The sequence below is a fragment of the Bombus impatiens genome, unplaced genomic scaffold (assembly GCF_000188095.3).
Source record: "Bombus impatiens unplaced genomic scaffold, BIMP_2.2 scf_0217, whole genome shotgun sequence".
In the NCBI taxonomy this organism is placed as follows: Eukaryota; Metazoa; Arthropoda; class Insecta; order Hymenoptera; family Apidae; genus Bombus; species Bombus impatiens.
Window position 1 is genome coordinate 1558547 of NT_176636.1, and position 23022 is coordinate 1581568.

Here is a 23022-nt window from a genome sequence, read left to right on the forward strand (position 1 = left end):
TTACCTGCTTTCGACGAGTATACTCGTCGCGAAGGAATGGCGATATTTCGTGTTGCGACGAGTATACTCGTCAGGCGTAAAATCTAGTTACAAGCTGACGTTCAACGAAAATGAAAATATATTAAAATAATTAAAAAGATATAAATAGTTATTACATAGAAGAAACAGTGTACAGTGTGAACAACGCGATACGTTTTAGCTACACACATTTCAAAGAGGTCGCTACAGCTAACTGGTTAAATATCTTTCGATAATCTTTGTATAATAGTTTTCTGTATAATATGTGCGTATAATATCTTTGTAGAATGTTATACGTTTTCAGATTGGTTTCAAATTTGACCGCTGTATAGCCATAAAAAAATGGAAACTTTCTAAGTAGTTCGATATATATAATAGGTAGAGAGAACGAGCTATGAAATAGAGAACGATAGAATGTAGAGCAGAGGAGATCGAATCGACGCGAGCGACACAGTGACGCGATAAAATGTGGAAAAGTATCGTTGAGAATAACGCGGATATGACGCGATACACTTTCGTTACGTCATTTCTCGCGTAGCGAGCGTTACAAATGATTGCATTAGTTCATGAGTCACTCTCGCCTCGCCAAGCGAACGTAATAGTAATTTTGCACGGAACTCTGCTCCATAGACACTGGCGAAGTATGCTCCACCTTAAAATGTGATACGTATAATTAGAACGATACGATCTGCCATGTATATTTAGCGATATGCGTACAATTTTTATTTTAAGCACTGAGTAACGTATTGCTATATGCTTTACTTATCTGGATTAAAGTAGATATTTCTCTTTATTTGTTATTAAATATCAAGCGTTAAACAAACAGTGTTTTATCGTTTTTATAGAAGTCGATATTTTTACGATTACGTGTCTATGGAAATTTGGGATAAAATTTGGGAGATACGTATGGGAGATGATGTACAATTTTTTGTGAATTATAAAATTTGGAATATGAAAGTCCGAACATTGCAAAAGAGCATTGCCAAACGTTCCAATCCGAGGGAAAAAGATCCTTAAATTTCTAAATCTTAAGAAGGGAAATCTCCAAGTTTCCAGATTTTGAAACAAAGTTCCCTAGATCCGCTAGATTCCCTAGAGAAAAGAAATCTTTATTTTTCGGATGAAAGAATTGCCCGATTTGTCAAAATCCAAGCAAGCTTGGAAATTTGGAAGCTTGTTGAATCTTCTAATCCGAAAAAAAAAAAAAAAATGAGAATACGAAGAATTCGAGAGACGAGATAAAAGAGGAAATTAGTCGTGAAACTATGAGGTTGTGTATTGTATCATCTATTTATTTATGGAGGCTAAGGTCGATATTTATCTGAATCAGCGTGCACCCAAATAATAGGTAATGAAATCATCGCTAGCTCTATTCCTCGGTGACGTACGACGCCATCGTGAAACTCGACGACAGCTAAACATTTTTATTGTCCTTGCGAAACTTACTCACCGACCTGCTGACTTGCTTGAAACGCACAATATAATGAAACGTATACTAAACAAAAAAAAACCTGACAAAACTCTGCTGCCCTCGCTTTCCATATAAATTTTCTACCCAAATATTTTGTTACTTTAACTCCGCATTTTTACTTTTGCTCTTACAAAGTTTCCTAGTGAAATTTGCAAATAACCTATCTACTTACAATAATTCCCTAGGAACTTAGAAATTAATTCATCAACAAATGAAACTAAAACTAAATATAAACATTCAAAAATAGATTACGATTCTTTTAAAACGATTCCACTAAAAATATCAAAGATATATATCCTAAGAAGACTATGTCTAACCAAAAAAAGCATCCTAATGAACATGTTACAAACAAAAATCCCGAGGGGAATATTCCCAACAAAAAAGTGTAACAATATTACATACGTACAAAGTGTCACGAACAAAAATTACTAAATATGTATTTCAGTCAGAAAACTTTTTCCCCATTCTCGTCACCAGTATCACCAACATAGCCAAACAAAATACTGAAAACGTTCGTCCGGCTGACATTCGTCACGTTGAGCTCCATTGTTTATCGTTCGTCATTGCTGCACCGTTCGAACTTTTTTTCTCGATACACGCAACATTTCCCCTAGAACTTATCTCGAGAAACGAAACCATATCGTGTTCTTTTCCGATCCGATTTTTTTCCCTCGTATATATCCGGCACCTTCTCGTTATCTCGTATCTCGGATATTGCGTCACGCCTGAAAATATGCGCGAAATTTCCAGGACTTTGTAAGTTAGTTCGTTCGACGATTGGAATTCGTTTTTTATCGGCGAGCAGAGCAAGCAAAAGAGAGAAAGGGTAAAGGAGTAGGGGAAAAACGGTTCCCAATATCGTTCGGCAAATCATCTTTATTCATGTTATAAATTAAATTGAACGCGATGAAATATATATATATATGTATGTATGTATGTATGTATGTATGTATGTATGTATATGTATGTGTCTATGTCTTTTTTTATTTATCTCCTCTACTGAAGATAATAAAAGAGTTCGTCGTATACGTATACGGTTTTCCACGAGAGATTGATTTATAGCATTATAAAGAATTAGAGGAAATTCTATTTACATACTTTTTTTATTTCGTTATGAAGAATAAAATTCCATCGCCGAAATATATTCGATTTGTTTAATTTCGTTGGTAGCATTCAACTTTTATATTTTTTTCTGTGAAATTAAGTAACGAAAGAATAAATGGCTAAATACCGGTTAATCTCCGGAATTACATTTAACCTCGAAAGAGCGTAAAAAATTGTACATCCTGTCAGAAATATCAAAAAATTCCTATGAAATATTTTTCTGTTTTTATGAATTTCATGTAACGAGCTATCAAATGATTTACCGTTAAAGAGAAAAATAAATAAATATCGATATATCTCCGGAATTCTATTTAACTTAAAACAAAAAAGTTGAAAAATTATCCTATAACTTGTCTCTGGCCTTTCATTTTATTAATCAGATTTTATGAATGTAAGGAAGAACGAAATAATTAAATAACAGGCTTACTATTGATGTTATTCAAGAGCAAACGACTTCAATTTGCACGGTCCGTTCTTTCGTCTGCCAGTTAAACACGGAATTCTGCGGATAAATAAATTGACGTATCGAATTTCAAAAAGATGACTAAAAATAACTCGCGTTAAATTAGCCACGCGGTGGCTTTCAAACTCGTTATCTACTTCGCTCCTGATAACTTGCCACCTTCGCCATTCTCGTTTCCAGCGAGTTGCTGCGAGTTTCATTATTTTACCGCGTTTATTCATTAATTCACTTGATAAATATTAAACCGTGGAATTTTTAATACCAAACTACCATTAATAAGAACAGAATAAAACTCGACGCGCGTTCAATTAAATTAAATAATACGAATACAAATAACTGGCAACGAGTTCATTTATTAGAATAATTATTTACCACAAATGTGATTCCAACCGTGGCAACGATACGCTGTTATAACCTGTTTTCACGAAAACGAACGCTCCCGACTGCCATAGAAACAGAATTTACGGGTCACATGACAGCGCGTTGCATTCTTCGTCGAAACAGCGCTAATAATTAGCTTCCACCTCTGTCGTCTATCCGTGTCAACGATAAATCCGAATGGCAACTTATCTGCACCAGATTTGATCGACAAAGAACGTCTCCGCGGAACATAACCACAAAATCACAAAAATTCCGTGCGTTGAATTAACCATGTAATGGCACCCTGTGTCTGTGGACTTTGGACTATCAAATTGTACACTAGAGTCTTTTAGGTTAGGTGAGACTTTCACACTTTCGAATCATGTAAAATATTCTAGATAATTTTATTAACGTACATTATATACACTACCATATACATACGTACATTATTACTTATATGCATTGATGTAGATTCACATCTTATGCATACAGTTTGAGGTTATGAAACTCGATGTTTATATTTTGTATAAAAAAACTATATTTAATGATACGATTTAAGATCGTACAGAACAATCAATTATTTATTTTTAGTGTTACTATTTCCAAATACTACTAACAAACATTTAAAAAATTGTCTCCTATTCATTGTGCCAAACATTAAATTATACAAAATATTCGAATCACTAAACATAGAAATATACTGTTCGCGAAAATGATTTTCTTACCTCTTTTGTCATGCCAAATACATTTGCACTTCAAAAAAACTAGGGTGTACTAACTTAAACTTTCTATTGTTCAAAATCGAGCTCGTCTTTTCCTAACACACTTACTCAAGTTATATGTGTCAGTGCGAAAATATTTTAGAGAGTAGAGGCGACCATATACATATATATATTATATATTTATATAGACATTTTTTATGGGAACATAAAAGACCAAGTGTGCCATTGTAAGGTTAGAAAAGTCGATTATACGCCATAATTTTTTATCGCGACTAACACAACACGTTATTTTCACACGAAGGAAATTCATTAGAATTGATACACGATTCCATACACCGCTCGAGTCAATAGTTCAATCACGTATAACGAATCGATTGACGATGATACACTATCGCACGTTTTAAAATATTATGGCTGTGAATCAAAGAAACTTTAAATATATGCTTAGAATATGCAATAAAAAAATCCGGCTCTAATACAAAGAAATACAAGTGAATTTCTAAACATAGTAAACAAATAAACGCTACTGTTTTCCATCACATATACTGTAAACTTCGAAAAACTATATACAGAAATCGAAGAATATTAGTAGGTAACACAGAAATGAAGTTTGTTAACGGCATTAGAACTGTGAGCCATTCTAAACAATATAAAAAAAGGAGATAGAATTTTCAAGTAAGCAAATTTAGTAAACAAAATCTGAAATCTAAAATACGAAAAACGTCGTTAATACCTATGAACATTTGGTGCGATATTAAACTTGTACAAAAAAAAAGATTTTTATAAGAATGTTTGATACACGAGTGCAAGACGAATAAAATTCGATCTAAATAACTGTACACACACTCACACTATATTATCATATACACGAGTGCAACTATATAAATATACTTATAAATACAAGAAATAAATATCCGAGACACAAAGCGTCGTCGTTGCATGTTGCCGGGTTTCTTTCTTCTCGAGTCACTTCCTGCGCTGCCAGTGACTCACGTGAATCACCGAACAGTCAAAAAGAAGAAGAAGAAAAACGAACAGGCGAAAGTATTCTCGAAAGAGTCTCCATGCGCTATTCATCTTTGCCAAAATATGTTCAAAACCAGCAACTTTTCGCACGAATCACTACGTTTATCGTAAATTCGAAAACTCGAAACGAAACGATCCGATAGACGAACCTAACCTATAAGGAAACCTGATCCCTTTCCAGCCACCCAGACGACATCATTTGACACAGGAAAACCGGCGTGTACGCGAACGAAATATCGTCACATGAAAACGATCGCTATATATGCAATTAACAAATTGACTGCCATGCGAATTTTATATATTTGAGAGTCGTAATAAATATACATCACCATAACATTTCATTTTTATCAAATATTATATTGTATTTGAACACTTTTTTCTGACGATATTATCCAAATCTTATTTTAATCTTATTTTAATCGCTCCAAAAAATTTAGTAAAATATGAGTCACCCCACATGACCACCATGGCAGTCAATGTGTTAATAACCAATCCACGTAAGAACAAGTTGCAAACGAGAATATATATAAATACGATAATAGATAGAGAGATGTGATTCTAATCTTAGAAATCTAGCAAAGAATCGGGCACCGCCTGAGAAAACGCGCGGGCGGCCACCGTGCATGATTTCCGGCGGCGTTTGCCTGGCGTGCCACGCCACGACGACCTCGCAGGGGGGTATGGACGCTGTTCTTTTTTTAGAAAACTATATTATCCCTATAGAGACACATTGGTTTTTTTCCCTTACCTTGCACCTTCGAAAATATTCGTTGAATCTGTTTGGCGTACTCGACTCGTACACCCGTGTACCCCTCGGATCTAATGGCCCTCTATCGCACTCTCGTATTCGTCCCTCTCTTTCTTCCTCGCGCACTCCTTCGTTACACTCTCTTCGTCTCCCTCCCTCTCTATCGTACGTTCTCCGTCCTTGTCCACGGCCCACTATATCCCAATCTACAGAGATTCTCCGGCGATTACTCGCTTCCTACTCCTGTGCTGGTCGGTTCGTCGTCCCGTACGCGTAACGAACACATCGAAAGCGACCGCGGGGAGAATCCGTGGACTGGTGCCGACTAATACGGTCGCCACGAACCAGATATAGTCGCTACGAACGAAACGAAACGTGCTCCACCGGTGGCTGAGAAAATTCCGCACTCGGTCGAAAATCTCGCGCGCCGCGCGTGCACCAAAGCTCCTTAGGGCACGGTCCTCTATACGATCGCCTCGATGAGCCGATAATCACTGGCTCGAGGCGGGTCTTCCACACACCACCGGATAACAACCTCAGTTCGGATAATGATTTTACTAGATACGGTCGAACGGCCTCGATACGGTTCCTCTCGGTTTTCCAAAGCACTTTCGCGAAAAGCAGCACGACACCAGCCCACGATTCTACCGTTATCTAGGGCGATGCCTCTCTGCTGCTCGCCGCTTTGCCCTCCGTCTCAGACTATGCAGCTACGTAGACTGCGAAGATGGCCGTGCTCGGTGGCACATACGCGGCACGCGTCTGCCTTACCAACTTATGGCGGTCGGTGTTGCGTCGATAACAATTGAAATACGGTTTCCGCTGTCCTGTGAATTTAGCTTTCTTTTTAGATTTGGCGGTATCGATATGTAAATTGGGAGCGAAGTTTGAAATTTTCTATACAGATCGCTCATTTGCTGCAACAACTTGAAAATTACAATTTTAAAGGAAACGAGTTTGAACGTTTTAAATCGTGTCAAATAGATATAACAAGATGTCGAGCTTACACGAAGGTATTGTAATGTTAGCATCGTGTCCTTTATGGAGGCGACGGCACGTGTCAAGGTCTCACAAGAACGATCGGGCTACCAATATCCATAAGCATAGGCATGGTGATGACAGGTAGTTAAGATGCGCGTATGTTATGTTATAGTTTTGGGTGATGAGTGGCAACCCAATATTTTCCTAATTAATTCTCAGAAATGCGCACACATGTGTTCCGGCCTGATAACAGGGTGTCCTACAGTGCATGTAGGGTGATAAGAATGTCTTAGAAGGATTTGGTCACGGACTGAAGAAGACGATGTAACTTCTGGCAAGAGAATTGAGTCGAACAGTTCAGCATTTGCCCCAGAACCTCGAAAGAGAAAAGTTACCTAGAAAAATTTATAAGACATATTTACCTTTAAGCTACCCCATTCTGAGTTTCCATAATCCAAATTATAATGCAATTCCCTTAATTCCCAAAATTCAAATTATGATGTAATATGAAAACTCTTGTTAAATTTTATCGTTATTGGTATAAAACAAGAAATTTCCAAAGCTTAATTTGAAGTATACATAAAATATTATTGTTATTCATTTAGTGAATAAGAAAAAAATTTAATTTAACAATAAAAGAACTAAATGGGGCAATAAAGTTGCAAGTCTAAAGTTCTCACAATCAACGATTTTACCGGCAATATTAATTCATTATGAATTAAGTTATTGAAATATTAGTCATTTGTGTGGATTAGAATTTATATATTAGTAATAAATTGATTATTAGAATGCATATAACGTGCTTACGTTATAGAATTAATTAAAAATGGCAGCAGTGTTTTAAAATGAAAAAAGTTGCAACAATTTTCGGGCGTTTATAAGTAACCAACTAGTTACGTTTCTTGTCTAGGGAAATGCACGTAATCGTATTCAAATTCTTTACAGCAGACATTTGTTTCTTGCTTTTCAAATCGTTTTTATGCTTCGTTTTTTATCTTATTATTAATTTATAATGACGTTAGAAGTAAATAATCGGTGTTATTAGTTGTTAAATGGTTTAAAGAGCAGTGCATTTCCTTTCAGTCACTTAATTACTTGAAATAACGAAATATTACAACACTGGTGAGTTTTTCCATTTTTTAAATTTCATTATCACTATATGGTGTGTCAAATATGCAAAGAAGTCTATAATTCTTTATTTATGAATTAAAATAGGATATATTTGTTTGGTTTACGTATATTAGATATTTTATGTTCTTACTATTATAAATGTGTGTCTATACGTATATGGAACACATATACTTAAATTGTATACGTGTATGTGTATTTCTTATTATAAATAAAATGTTTAAAAAATTAAATTTTTGAAAATTAAGATAGTATTATAATGTATTGAAAATGGAAATTGTCAGATAAAAATAATTTGAACTTGCAAAAAATTTGTTTCACGTTGATTGTGCACTCTATGATTGACGTTCGTCGCGCAACTGCGTGATATAATTTTGACGATATTCTTTAATTTTTATGAAACATGTATTTACATGGTTTTTTATTACTTTTCTCTAACATTTAGTAGATAACAAATACATATTTTTATTCTAATTGTCACGTTAGAGGTCAATAAGAAACAAAGTGATAAGATTCTTTTAAATGTTTGAGGTTATATATATATATTATTTCGAATAATTTTACTTGTCATTATTCATTAATTCAATGAGTGTTATTTTTAATATTGGTGGTTTCTTCGTGTTTAATTCAACAAAGCGATCGTATTTCATAATTTTTCGTACAAAGAAAGTTTAACAAGTTGTTCACCAAAAATGGAAGTAAAGAAAAGAATTCGAAAGTTAAAAATTGCGAGTCAAGCCGAAATTCTACGATCACATCAGAGGGACGATGACTTTGTTAAATATCTACGAGAAAAGATCGCGGATGTTCTACAAATTCTTGAAAGGCGAATTGGCTTGCTACCCCTGATACACTCAGACATTCCATTCAAGTTAATTTATTTCTTTTTTACCTCGGGATTGGGGAACCAGACGTTAGGAGAAGAATACACTGGAATTGTGCAGGCCAACTTAGATGCTCAAAAAGTTCCATCTATATATGTATGTTAAAATACTTTAAAAGTATTCTAAACACAATGCACTAAGCTCTATTAACATGCAATATTTAACTTATTATTCAGGCAAGGGTACTGGCAGTAATTTTAGAATGCCTTGGAGAGAAAGCATTGATAAGATTACTAAAAAGATTAGAATTATCAGTCAATCATCCTCATAGTAAATTAACTCCTGCAGCTGCAATATTTTTAAACTCTTTCATAACAAAAATGTATACTATGATACCTATTTTCATATTAGTGCACAAGGGACTATTTTATATGTTTGGTCACTATTATAGTTTGGGCAAAAGAATAGCACGAGTAGATTATGCAAAGGTAATTTTTACACAATAATATTATTATGATGGTGATTGAGATATTCTCTACTAGTTTCTTTTAAATTTAAAGGTATATGGTCATCGGCCTACTGATACTATCAGTTGGGGATTAAAATTATTAGGAATTGCTACGCTTGCACAGTGTGCGCTAAAGATCTGGCAAAGCAAGGACAGTGAAAGCCCTTTTAATAAATACTTAACAGTCACTGAGAAACATAGTAAGCTGATGTGTCAGTTGTGCCTTGAAAAAGTGCCAACAACTACCACACCCTGTGGTCATTTGTTTTGTTGGTTTTGCCTTACTGATTGGTTGAATACTAAACCACAGTGTCCACTCTGTAGAGAACATGTTGTACCTACTAGAATAGTGCATGTAATGAATTTGTAAATATTTTTAACTACTTATAAAGAGAAATTAATAAAAAACAACATGCAGATGTTTCTTTTTTACACTAATTACTAAGTTAGGGATAAATGATCCACACTAGCACTATTTTGTACGTTTTAACATTCTTATAATTTTGTTTTGTTTTGAACATTAATTACCATCTGTGCAAATAACGTTTTTATACAGATGGCAGTCGCAAATACACATACATGTATCATCAGTAAATTATAAAGCAAAACTAGTAGACACACGCACGCATTTACATATATATATATACATATATATATATATACATATATATACATATAAATATTATATATATACAAAAATATCAAGTTTTTATTCATGTCACGCGATTACACGCTATTCTTTCTTTTTTGTATAACAACGCATTATTCGCATAAGCGACAATGTACAATTGTTTTATTTTCATTGTATAGGGTTCTTATAAAATTCTAAATTGAGTCAAACAATTGATAACAGTAAACTTATAATTGCGCTGATGGGAAGAGAGGGTATGAGAAGTTAATGATGTTATAGTCACAAGGATGTGCGTTGAACGGAAAGAATTCCAACTTTCTCAGCAAAGTTTCCTAGTAGCTGACCAAAGCCAACAGATTCGGAATTATCCTTCATTCGGAACCCAACAGTTTGACTATAAGCGTTGTAAAATATTCTTCTTAAACACTGTAACTTTTCTTTGCGGGATCTAGAATAGAAACGTTAAACGTAGAAATCGTAATTCGTTTTATTGAATAAAAAACACTTTATGGTAATTAAAAATCTTTATGGTACTTACTGTGCCAACGACGCAAATACTTCATCCTCGATAATTGTCGTGCTTGATTCTTGGGACGTATGTACGGTATAATTTTCACCGAAGTGTTTCGAAATTGAACTACATGCCATTGCGTCTATAATCGGAGCATTAGCAGTTGTAGAACCACGTAAACTTCCGGTTCCGGATATCATCTGCCATGAACCACCAGACGAAGAGGATTCGTTTCGTTGTCGAAGACGTCCAGGTACGGGAACTGCGACGGGAGAAGTCCGATTAGGTGGCAAAGGTGACCGTGATCCATGAGCAATTCCTTCTTTATTTGGAGAAGTATGAATTGACCATGGTACCACGCTCCTATAAAATGAGCAATTAAATTAATTGGAGAGAAATGTATACTAAATACGATAAGAAAGAAAGTGTATGTACCCATTAGTAGGATAGTCGTCTTGACTTTCTCCGGAAGAACAATGAAACACAGCTGGTGGATTGTTATCTTGGCTATCTCTGCTATTTTGACTAACAGAACTACACCAACTATTCAGACTTAAGTTGGAACTAACTGAACTCAATGTCACTACCGATTCGTTATCGAACATAGCGTTGTCTGACTGTGAGTCACTGTCGTTGCGTAAAACCAAGTGCCTAGATCTGCCATGACGCAGATGAATACTAAACTCTTCCTCATGAATGTGCTTTAAAAAATAAAAGCAAAAGAAGAATATTTCCTCTCCTTTGCTTAGTCGATCCTCTAAATCATGGCCAAACAGCATCCAATCGTATGCTATGGTATAGTAAAGAATCTGATGCGCGTTCAGTGATGTGTGAATTACACCATCAGCCCACAAACTGATCCTCAATAATGAAGTAAATAAAGGTGTGCGATCCCATCCTATAAACAGAGTTTAATTCTGATTATGTTATGTAATTATTCGTTATTAATTAAATTAAAAAATCGTTATTTGTTAGGAAAAATGCATACCTGAGATACAATGAATTAATATTCCACTGCTACTGTCGCTCAAATATCTTAATATCAGTTTTAAATAATTTTGAGTTAATTTTACTAGATCCCAGACTTGATATTGATCCCAATGGATTTGTAACTGAGTAGAAATTGAATCTGCTGGCACACCAATCTGCGCGTCTACATGGGTCTGAGACCAATCAAATACCAAGCCTTGGGCCAAGTAATCATTTTCTCTAAACTCCCTGAAGAATTCACATCCAGGATATGGCAGTGAAATTAGGGTGAAGTCAGAGTACCTCTTCTCTTTGTCTACTTTCTCTGAGGATGTCACGCTGGGTACCGAACAAAAGAGCTCTGTTTAAGTTTCTATAAAAGTGGATTCGTAAGATAAAAGATACTGATCGTGTTATTAACTACTATGAAACTTTGTTGACTCTGAAAAACTGAAAGACTGCATTCCTACATAACTCTGTTTGTTTTTTATTTCTAAATCTCTTTGTGTCCAAGCAATTCTTTGATCACAAGAGCATTAATGAAAATCTATTGTACTATATTCAAACAATATTTAAAAATATTTTAATATACAAGCTAGCTATTAATAACAAAAAACTAATTTACAATTAAGATTAAGAATATTATTCTATGATTTATTTCATGCTATTTCAAGCAATTAATTTTATTTTACTAATATTGCAAACAATGTTAAATCAAAGAATGGGAGAAGGTATTATCTGAAAGACGTTATTTTCACAATTAATGCATGCAACAAATATTGCCGTAAAAATTGATTACTTACTTCATTCCAAACTTGACTTTCTTCTTCTCGACCATAAAATCAATAATAATTCCTACGTTAAGAGTTTTCAAAAGCTTGATGTCTTGGTGCCTAACTTTATCAAACAATTGCCAGTCACTAAGTACAGAATCACTCGCGCGAGGTTCATCTACTTGCTGTTCAATAGAAACTGCTCCTTCACTACCAGCAAATAAATAATCTAGCCCAGATCTACCATAAATTTCTGGTCCACCAGACAAAGTAGCCGATCTGCATACATGTCTACCTTTATACAATATTACCGGCAGTGGAAATCTTGAACGACACCTGGCGAATCTAGCACTTTTTATCAATTCCTTCAATTTATTAGGATCATACATATTTTCGTATATAGTTTCTGATGTGCGTGGCAGTGGTGGCGGCGTATCACACAAATTTGGATTCCTACACTTCTCATATTCTAAAATGATAAGATGGCTGGGATAGTGTGCACTGAGATCACCTCCATTATTGTTTATGATAGAATGAGTATAATCTAAATCAGTGAGCAGCAGACATCTTTGCATAATTGCTTGACTCTAGAAACAAAAAAAAAATTATTGTGTGATATCATAAAGCAGAAAGATTAATTCATAAGTTTGTTAATTTATAAATAAAAAAAGTTACCTTGTTGTCTGCATCCTTGGCTCTATAGGTATTTTTCGAGAAGTGTACAAGAAGGTCCTGTAAATCTTGGATGTTAATTTCTGTCATGATTGAAGCAGGTTTTTCAAGTATGTGGTATCCAAACTTTCAAACTAAGGGACAATTTTTGGTTTCTTTTCTAAAGTGGTCCTAAGTTTCTATAATTTTCATAAGGATGCTCATGAATCATTAATTGTAGCCAATGTCTTGTGCATGAGAGAAATGGCACAAATACTGTATTTAAAATATACCACATCACAATTTAAAGCTTTTTTTTTCTACTTGTCATGATTTCTTATTAAGCGTAAAGGACGTTGCCTTAAATGTAAACATAATAAGATTCTAATGTCTATGAGAGCATCATATTAGTTAGAGAATACATGAATGCTTTAATTCTAGAATATGATGGTGATTTTATTAACAGAATGTTTATAAAATAAACTCATGCTGATTGTCAGAAAAATAAAAAGTATTGATAATTAAAGTTATAGAAGAAAGCATGAATTTTCACCTCAAAAAACGTTTTAATGTTTGTACAATTATTTTCAAATAAATATAAACGATCATCGTAAAATATTATTAAACAAACATTACACAGTTGCACATTGTATTAATAGCACTATTACTCTTTTGAAGAATAAAATCTACGATTCTTCGATCGCTTATTTAACGGAAATATACATATATATATATATTTCTCTTTCATACGCGTCGACGTATTATAATAAATAAAGTAATCTTAAATTTATAAATTATCGTTTAACAAGCTTCTTCTTTCATGTACAAATTATAGCGATGAAACAATGCGGTAACGTCTTGATCATCGGAGTTCGAATATCATGTATTATATCTCATTTATTTCCGTTAGTTCGACAAATTTACACTTAATAGCGTCACTCTATTATTTAAATCGTAAGTATCCTTCCCTTTTGTTATTATTTTTTCTTTTATATTAAATCATAAAATTTGAATTTCGAACTGTACTTCGTGCCGCAAAAATAATTCTTTTTTATTTATCGACACAACAGAAATCAAACGGAGGACTTTGTGTTCCGTTTACAAAAGTATTTAAGCAGGAATTTGAGCAACAATAATCATCGTAACAATGGTTCAAGAACGCTTTCGTTGGAAAGACTTAACCTTCAAGTCATGCACGCTGCTTTCATCGTAGTGGGCACACAATTAATATTGCCTTATGAAATTCATTAAAAAATGCGCATGAAACGGTAGTTCGAACGTGAAAACGAAAAGTTCGTCACGGCGAATATCCATGGTATCTCATCGTGTTCCAATCTCGATCCGACGAGATAACCTAAACATCACACCCGAGAAAATCTGTTTCACGTTACACGCATCAATTCGAATCTGTCCCGAATACACTGTCATCCTTTTTCGCCTTGTTCGTTACTTTTCCTCGGTTGTACACCGAAAAATCTGTTATCTTCTTATCACCGTTCACGTGTCGCATTTAAAGATTATAGTTATTTAAAAGGACAAGAGAGCGTGTCTCTCTTCTTCTTCGCCTGTCGATCTCTGGCTATCACAATACAGTACGTCGACCTTGATTACTTGTTCTTTCACCCACGCGACAATGAACAACGGAAAAATGATCTTAATTTGTATGTAACAACCGTATCTTTCGTTTTTATCGTACGATACATCAGCGATGAGAAAACTACTCGTCTGGCAGGACGAAAGTACGAAGTGAAACGCAGCGTAGAAAGATAACCTATTTTTGCAATGTGGAGAACGCGTGCTTTTGCTCCGGTGGTATAGCCAATTTTATATTCTTGATGCTGTAGTTCTAGTTCTTAAAAGCTATCATCTTTAAATATTAGGGATAATGGGATCATAAATTAGACCAATTAATTACGTTTATATTATATTCGACCTGGAATTTGTTTGGGTCAATTTTTCAAAATTTACAGTATAAATCTCATACATTTCTAGTTATTACATTTAGAAAGAATTCCATAGCTTCAAAATACATTGAATGCCTAAAATGTAAAAATTAATCTTTTAAATCTAGTAAAATTTCTATACTTTTAATAAATTTTATTTCATAAATGTAAAATAGTACGAAATGTACTATAATATATATAGTTTTACTTGTATTTCTATTAAATAGAACAGTTGTTAGTTGAAATTTACAAAATTTATATTTGAGGATTAATAAATTCGCATATTATACGATATTATATACATTTGAATATTATCATTATGGATTTTTCACATATTCATATTTTTTAAAATTATTTAAATGATACGTTAGATTTTAAGAGTTGCTGATTTACACAAGGAATTCATTAGTTTTATATTCATTTATGCAAATAATTCCAAGAAATCCTCCGAGTTTTACATCTATTCAAACAGTAGCAGCAATGAGTCTTATACATTGCTGTCAAAGCGAGATTGTATTTACAGTTGTACAAAATTTTTTTACAAAATTTTTAAGTCTTTACATTTGGTGATTTAAAAAATGTAAAAAAACATCAATGTTCTAGAAAATCCTCGATAATTGTGTTTAAATCTATAAAACAGAATTTTATAATCATTTTAATTTTGAATTTGAGACATCGTTATATGAGTTCGTAATATTACGAAGATGTAAATAGTGTGTCTTATCGTACAAGAGAAGATATGTAAATCTACATAAAAACGTAACCGAAAATTCTTTCTAATTGACGCTTTTGCTAATATTAAAGTTTTTAGACAGTAATATTTTCTTAAAGAAACAACGCTCTAAAAATGTTTATCAAATAGTTCTTATAAATGATAGATAATCGACAAATTGTTATTATTAAAAGAAAATGAAATAAAGATCATACAATTTGAATTTAAATATTCTGTTTATTAACAAACAGTTAGTAACAAACAGTTTCAGTTTGAAATGGTACAGTGCTTTACCAATCTAAGGCATGTAAGCCTCTGAAACGGTAAACATATCAACTATGTTTATCGTTTCTACCCAATAGAACTTCTTTATTGGATAAATTACTCTTCCATCTGTTTATTTCTGACAAATAGATATTTATGGTAGAAAGAAAATTTGAAAAATAATTAGTAAGATAATTAATAGAATATTTATGTATTTCTACGACATTTAAGCGTAAAAATGTGCAGAATTATATAATAAGTGAAAGAAACTTTTATTTAGCTTATATTTCTTTATTCGTGAAAATATAATTTGCATAAACGTTCGCAGTTCAACAACCACTTTCCTTAACTTTCAATTTCTAGAATCGGTCAGTGTGTCTTCGAAGCCCTAAGCGTTACCTCTACGAATTACAACAAACTCATTCTTCAATATATATAAAAATAATTCTCTTCAAAATACCATCAAATCTCTTCGATGTTAAATCATTCAGAACACGAGAAAATACAAATAACAATACCCTTTTCCTTAAATCTAAAAATCATTCTTAAAAATAAGTAAAAATATCAACAATAATTCTATCGAAGTCAATTTAAATTTTCAAATTCTCGGTTCCGCTACCAGATGTCAGGTGCTATAAATTCTCGTTGGTCCTTGCTAGGAATGGAACGAGACCATTCCAGCGGTGCGCGCATGCGCATGTGTGAAAGTATCCCTGGACAAACGATCCGGCGGAATTGGAACACGGGAACGATCGTGAATCAGGACTGGCATTCGGCCGAGAGGTGGCAATAGATGTAAGATGGCGAGTACGCGCTGAAACGGTGTACCGCGCCGTGGATGATTCTTTGTTGATTTTTTCACGGGCAGAGCGTCTATCCTGCGTGATATTCGTATTGGTTATGGGGACGGGGGCGTTCGTTCGCGTGGCGCGTGCTGATAGTGGACGCGCGTGCCATTCGTGATCGTCGTTGATTTTTTTTATCTAATCGGTGGAAAACGTTGGCGAAGTACCAGTGCCGAACGAGTACGGGACGAAAACGTGTGTGGTGCGGCTCAGTGAAAGTAAACAAACGGTATGAGCGCGGTATTGGGAAGTGTCGGTGACCCGGCCGGTCTTCTGGACCCCGACGTCGAGAGCATCCTCGAGGAAAAGAATCAACTGATCAGCCGGCAATATGCAGAGATCGAGAGGCTGCAACGTGAACTTTCAGAGGTCATCGGAGAACGTGACGCCCTTCTGTGCGAGGTGTCAAAATTTAAGTTCGAGCGCGAGATGACTGATCTTACGCGTCTATTGGATGACAGGTATTTTCTTTCAAGTTTATTGTATTTACAGTGGTTGACGAAAGTATTTCAACACTCCCAGAAACATATTATGTACAGTGAGAGACAAAAGCATGTAGACAATTGGAACGTGGAAATAAAGAGAGAAATATTTTTTATATGATTAAAGATATTCAAATTATATGTAATTGTGTGTTATGAACAGGGACTCGCAATATTAAATTTACAGAAACATATATTAATTAAACTCTTTGGTAACTTATAATGAAACGAGATTCACACAATGGTAACATCTCGTTGAGACAAAAATATTCATACGGTATTATTAATTAATATCACGTTGTAGTTCATATTTTGTAGCCATTCCTTTTTCATAAAATAATTGCATGCATATCGTTAATTAAATTTTTAACGAAATCTAGTTCTTTCTTTTTGGCAATCTTTCTTCAAAACTTTCTCGAGATATTCTTTTAATATTAGATAGCATTTCCGGATTAACCTCTTTTATGTACGATACATATTTGATATATTTATTGATAAAAACATTCTGTGGTAAGTGTTTGAATACTTTCGTGATTTATTGTGTTCGTTAGAATATATGGTATGCGATTTATGCAGTGTCCCATCCATTATCCAGTGTATAAAGCCAAAAAGGTTATATACATATACAATACCGGTAGAATGAATGGATACGACGCGTTGTAAATATGTATAGATATATTTAATAGATTATTTTCGACAAATTTTTTCGGAAATAAAAAGATACTCGTTTCCTAACTGACAGATTTCTTTCTATTTATATTATCAGTGGAAATATAGTGGAACCTTGCATGATTCGTATAATACGAAAGAATTGCGATAGTATTTGTATACCATGTGAATAACTGAAATTGATATTTACATCTTTGTCTAACGTAACTTCGTTAATACCTATTTCCTTTATTTGTCACCTTATATATTATATTCTACCATATAAGTTCTTATAAAATTATACACACATATACTATAATTATACATACGTATACGCGTGAAATATTAATTCGTAATTGGAAATGTGAAATTCTAATGTAATATTATTCGAATTCATGGAAAGGGCACGGTGTTTACTACAATTCGGATCGGTACAATGACACGTAGCCCTTATAGCGAAGAAATTGTTGACGCGTCACGCCGGTTGTGTGTCGCGATTATGTTACACAAGCATAGGTGAAGGTTTCGTGGTTATAATTCAGCAAAGCGTCCGTATATCAGCGTGGAAGTGCAGTGGCGTATAAATAATGGATCAGCGGCTCTTTGCTTCTGGTATCTTTCACGCGATACTTATCGACACTTTAAATTAACGCCTTTCGCGAACGTTGCTCACTGATGCGGAGATATTAAACTGATCTAAGTACATAGTTTGTTTCGTCATAAAATTATACGCCATTTTGTTATTACCGACATCATTAATTAACGGGCTACATAGAAGATACTGTAAATTAAGAACTTCTTTCTCCATAATCATCTTTAAATTATTATTTCATACTTACATTTTAATGTAATATAACATTTTCGAATCATTTTTATTGTTTAGCGAAATATTAGGTCTTCTTAAGAGTTTATCGAGGGAGATTAGATCTAAACTTTATTTTTATTGCTCTATAGCACAATGTAACATTACATGATTTTTAAACCATTTAGTAAAATACTTTATATATATATATATATGGCTTAAAAATCATGTATATAATATATATATATATTATTACTATATTTAGTAACTGAAAATGAAGTAACATATTTTTAATTCTTTCAAATGAACAAGCATTTTGATTTACGATCATTTCTTAGTGCAATCAGAACCGTTTATGATCGTATATCGTAAATCGTAACCGATATTATCAAACTCGGTGGCACTACAGTTTCGAGTATTTTTAAACGAAATTTCGTACGATTATGTCTATTTATCGATACTACTAATTTGTTATTCACATATATATATATATGTGTGTGTGAATATACCGCGATAACCTCAACGATAAATAATAGAAGGCTAAAGAATTTCCATCTCTTAATATGTAAATTTAAAACATTATTCTTCTTTCTCGGCGAAATCTTTTATGATAGTTCTTTTAATTAACTGCGTCTGGTATTCTCGCGATGAAATAAACGATGCGGATCGGTTTGGTGATCGGGGATGAGTATACACGCGGCGTATGGAATTTTCCAGCGAAACTTCTGATCGAGTGGAAATTTCATAATCGCTAAAGTTGTTCATCGGTTTTGAATAACGTTGCGTGTCTCGCGAAACATTATACGATATCAGGAACCAATTTAATTTTACGATAACGAAAGAACGTAAAGTAGCATAACGCGAAGGAACGTTTTTCTATATAAGTCGTTACACGTGTTTTCCTATTAATTTATTAAAACTCGGACAACAGAAATTTTCGAGGAAGCGATTTATTTCGTTCGTTGGTTCACCGGTTTCGTGCGATTTTCATCGCATAATCTAATTAGTAAAAGTTGCATCATTGAAAATTTCTGCCCGTGGAATGTTATGCATCGATTTTCTCCGTTATTTCGTGGCAGTCGTAGCGGATTATGTAATTAAGCATTTAACAGATCAACGTTGTCCGTATGTTTTCCAAGTTTATACATTATACATGCGTTATACATACAATACATATGTATAAACACTTTAACGACGTGTAATATGCACGGTGCCAAGCAACGATAATAATTAGCTTTCGATGTTGTTTCAAAATTTCAACTTCTTCGTACTCTTAATTTCCGTTTCACATCCTCCACGTTATAAATCTTTCAATTAGTAATTCTCAATAGGTGCATCAAGGAATATCAAAGAAAGTAACGAAAGTGTAAAAATTGCGCGAAGAAAATTACAATCGTAATTGTATCAAATAATATCAAAATAAATATTGTAAATTGTTCGATTAATGATCTACGATACGGATGAAGGAATATTAAAAAGAAAGATGCTGAAACGTTAGAAAAATTGGAGGAATAAGAGTAGACGGTACGAAGAAAAATATAAAAATATAAAATATCCAAGAGGGAAATAAGAGAGAAGTACAATTATACGCAGTAGAAATTCGATATTCTCAATTTCATACATTTTCCAGCTAATAATATTTGCACGACGTATGCATTATTTATTCAATACGATAAATGCGATATACGCAATATCGGGAAATTATAAAATTACAGATAGCCCGATAGTAAGATACAAAAATGTCGAAATTCTCTTAGTAAAACATTTTTATTTCTTATAGATAGTTGCTTGATAACCAGCAGAATTATCTGAGTGGCGATAAAATTGAATAAGCTAATAGAATAGCAGGCTCTTTTTTTACGGATAACAGTGACTAATAGACGGACAATTAACCTTGATGCAGCCGGGCTGTTCCTATTGATTATTGCGACACGAGGAGAACACAGGAAACCTCTCACATGCTGCATTGTTATTCGTAGTGAAATTGGGTCGATCATTAAATCGCTCCGCGTTATCTAAAATCGTGCTTTTGCTCGTCGAACAATCGATGGCCCGTAATACGCTTCGGAAAAACTAACTGTACATTTCGCGATTCTCTCTGGCCGATCGATTTCATATGCGTGCGAAGATTTTTCAGGCGAGATACGTTGATACGTATCGTCTTCAGGTTCTAGGAAACTATCGTGTTTCATCCTTCTTGCACGTGATACCTCGTCGGTTAAGTTAAGTTAAGTTAGGTTAGGTTAGGTCAGATTAAGTTAGGTTAAAATATAATAATACAAATTCATGTAACTATTTGTGTTTTTTTCTTTTTTTTTTTATAGATGGAATAGGGCAATTTTAACATTCTAGAAGGGTAAAAGTAGTTCTTTTCAGATTTGCATTCTTTTAGGTCAATTTGATGATTATGCGACGATGTTATCGATTGTCTGGATGCATCGTAAATTGCGAAATTCTGGAATCTCTGAACATTCGACGCGATCAATGCTGAGCTAGAATTTCGTATAATCGCCAACAAAGGTCTTAGTACTTACAGCTGTTACTCATGTATCAGATACTCGGCTACGCCAGATAGTTGAGATTAGAGCTGTTACTACCCGACCTGTCGACGTCGGGTACCCGGATACTCTCGGTACGTTGTACCTGAGTACTCTAGTCATAGTCATATCACTCGCGCGTTTATAATGCTTCGGGTAATAGAAAAAATTTTTTTTTTATAAATAATGAAACGATGATTAATTATTTGAAATGGGGTATCTTTGTTTTCCTACAGAAATACCAACGAATCGATATTTTCAGGTAGCAGGTACGCCGGTACGCTTTTGAGCTAACGATACTCGCAGCTGTTGCGAATACACGTTCAGGGCTGACATGCTCCGTGGATATACATAGATACACCTTATCTTAGCAATTTTTACCAGCGTATTTTCAATAGCTGGGAATATTCTGTGCTATTTACTTTAGTCGATTTCTAAGTTACAAACCATTGCACGCGGTACAATGAATAGGAATTACCATAATCTTAAATAATATTCTTAATCTTAATAATCTTAATAATAAGCTGTGAGCATTTCTTTCCTTTTTCAAAAGCTGGAAATATCGTTAACTGGAAGCGCATCAGCTGAGTAGTTGAGAGGATGTTCGATCTGTTGGTATCTCTGTACAAAGATAAAAATATCTGGTTCGAAACGATCAATTGTTCTATTGCTTTATCGTTTGCCTTGAATTGTTATAAGAAGTGTGTGCGTTCAGTACGCAAATAAATTATCTTTGTACATGGATCGTAATATAAATTGGAAGAATCACAAGGCGACCATTTGTTTGCTACGAATGGACGTCGATGTTCTTTTCTTCTGTTTTTATTAGTTTCTAAAAGTTTAGCCTGAAGTGCAGACGGTGTCTCGAATATAAACTAAATAAAGAAATAATTATTCCGAGAAGAGGTTATTCCGTGTTCTAAATTGCTGCCTATAATTTAATACAAAAAAAAATTACCTACTATATACTGTAATAAATACAAATTTTTGATAATATCAATTTGATAATATCAATATACTATGTTAAAATTTTTCTAAAAAAAGAAGTATTGACAATCGGACTACCTAAGTATTTGTCCTAACCATACACCTCACACCTAAAGAGATCGTGTGTTAACAACGTGCTTTATTTCTCTTATCAATATGATCGAAAAGACTTTTTGTCTCGCTACATTTTTTACATTGCTTTATTTTGAACATTTGTGCGATATATTTTCTTGCGTTACGTGTAATTTGACGCTTTCGTCGCGTCTTCGAATTTCTCGCAAATGCATAAAAACCGCGGTCTAGCGATTATTCCACGTCGAGATCGATGATTAATTAGGTTCGTAATAGCGAAGCGCAACTAGGGACACGAATCGCAGTCGCATCCGTCTGACTCAACCTGTGGGAACGATTCTCTTCTTGCCATTTTTCTCGTTCAGATGGACGATACGAGGCTCGAAGCACGCTTAACCTTGCGAATTCACACATCCACACCCGAGCCTTTGTGAGAAATCGCTCGGTGCGCGCCCTCGTACGCGCACAACCGTGAACATGCCTTATTTAGGAAGCGCAGGCCACCATCGGCTAAATTCACGTTTCTCGTGTGGCCGAGCGATTTTGAATATTCGAATTGCTGAGAATTCAATGTATCGAGTCCCGCGCAGGTGTCTAACAATTTATCGATAGAATTAACTGAAATTAACTCGAGTACGAAAGAAACGTAGTTAAAACTCGTGCTTGTAAAATCCTTTTTTTTCCTCGCACTGTTATATACCGCGTGAAGCATCAGACGCATCGTTAGTTGGCGATCGATTCGTACGAGACGTGAAAATTTCGTAGGGCAAGTTTCCTGCAATTGTTCGTCTTCTCGCGATAGGCAGACTCGATAAAAAAATGTTCACGCGTGCGATGTTCAA

At 34.2% G+C, this 23022-nt stretch overlaps 4 protein-coding genes across 9 annotated transcripts in view; 2 read left to right on the plus strand and 2 right to left on the minus strand.

Moving 5' to 3' along the window:
- Window positions 1–6628, minus strand: part of LOC100747441 (ras-related protein Rap1) — a 69187-nt gene extending 62559 nt beyond the window's left edge. For 2 of the 4 annotated variants that reach the window (XM_012383522.3, XM_012383521.3), the window contains exon 1: window positions 5913–6628. The gene's annotated coding sequence lies outside the window, so the exon portion shown is untranslated. The remainder of the gene's footprint in view (window positions 1–5912) is intronic. The other 2 variants (XM_003487997.4, XM_012383520.3) reach the window with 1 other exon arrangement.
- A 1722-nt stretch (window positions 6629–8350) lies between these two features.
- Window positions 8351–9770, plus strand: LOC100746964 (peroxisome biogenesis factor 10). The gene is made up of 3 exons (XM_003487993.4): window positions 8351–9001; window positions 9082–9333; window positions 9406–9770. The coding sequence occupies exons 1-3, from the start codon at window positions 8714–8716 to the stop codon at window positions 9721–9723; spliced, it is 858 nt and encodes a 285-aa protein (XP_003488041.1). The 5' UTR covers window positions 8351–8713; the 3' UTR covers window positions 9724–9770.
- A 268-nt stretch (window positions 9771–10038) lies between these two features.
- On the minus strand, window positions 10039–14707 carry LOC100746416 (myotubularin-related protein 14). Its single transcript, XM_003488160.4, has 6 exons — window positions 12913–14707; window positions 12268–12824; window positions 11484–11803; window positions 10931–11393; window positions 10523–10858; window positions 10039–10432 (listed from the first exon to the last, which is right to left on the minus strand). Exons 1-6 carry the CDS (start codon window positions 12997–12999, stop codon window positions 10264–10266), a joined length of 1932 nt encoding a protein of 643 aa, XP_003488208.1. The 5' UTR covers window positions 13000–14707; the 3' UTR covers window positions 10039–10263.
- Window positions 14708–16552: 1845 nt separating this feature from the next.
- LOC100745091 (IQ motif and SEC7 domain-containing protein 2) overlaps window positions 16553–23022 on the plus strand; it is a 142922-nt gene continuing 136452 nt past the window's right edge. Inside the window, exon 1 of one of the 3 annotated variants that reach the window (XM_012383455.3) lies at window positions 16553–17113. In XM_012383455.3, coding sequence (XP_012238878.1) covers window positions 16884–17113 — 230 coding nt within the window. In that variant the 5' untranslated portion in view covers window positions 16553–16883. The remainder of the gene's footprint in view (window positions 17114–23022) is intronic. The other 2 variants (XM_003488149.4, XM_012383453.3) reach the window with 2 other exon arrangements.

Excerpts from the sequence above, each read along its gene's own strand:
- LOC100746964 (XM_003487993.4), top strand. The coding sequence starts at position 8,714 with ATGGAAGTAAAGAAAAGAATTCGAAAGTTAAAAATTGCGAGTCAAGCC. Across the intron at positions 9,002-9,081 it reads AAAAAGTTCCATCTATATAT|GCAAGGGTACTGGCAGTAAT; the intron begins GTATGTTAAAAT and ends CTTATTATTCAG. Across the intron at positions 9,334-9,405 it reads CACGAGTAGATTATGCAAAG|GTATATGGTCATCGGCCTAC; the intron begins GTAATTTTTACA and ends TTAAATTTAAAG.
- LOC100746416 (XM_003488160.4), bottom strand. The coding sequence starts at position 12,999 with ATGACAGAAATTAACATCCAAGATTTACAGGACCTTCTTGTACACTTC. Across the intron at positions 11,804-12,267 it reads AAAGTCAAGTTTGGAATGAA|CGTGACATCCTCAGAGAAAG; the intron begins GTAAGTAATCAA and ends TTCGGTACCCAG. Across the intron at positions 10,859-10,930 it reads GACGACTATCCTACTAATGG|GAGCGTGGTACCATGGTCAA; the intron begins GTACATACACTT and ends CTCATTTTATAG.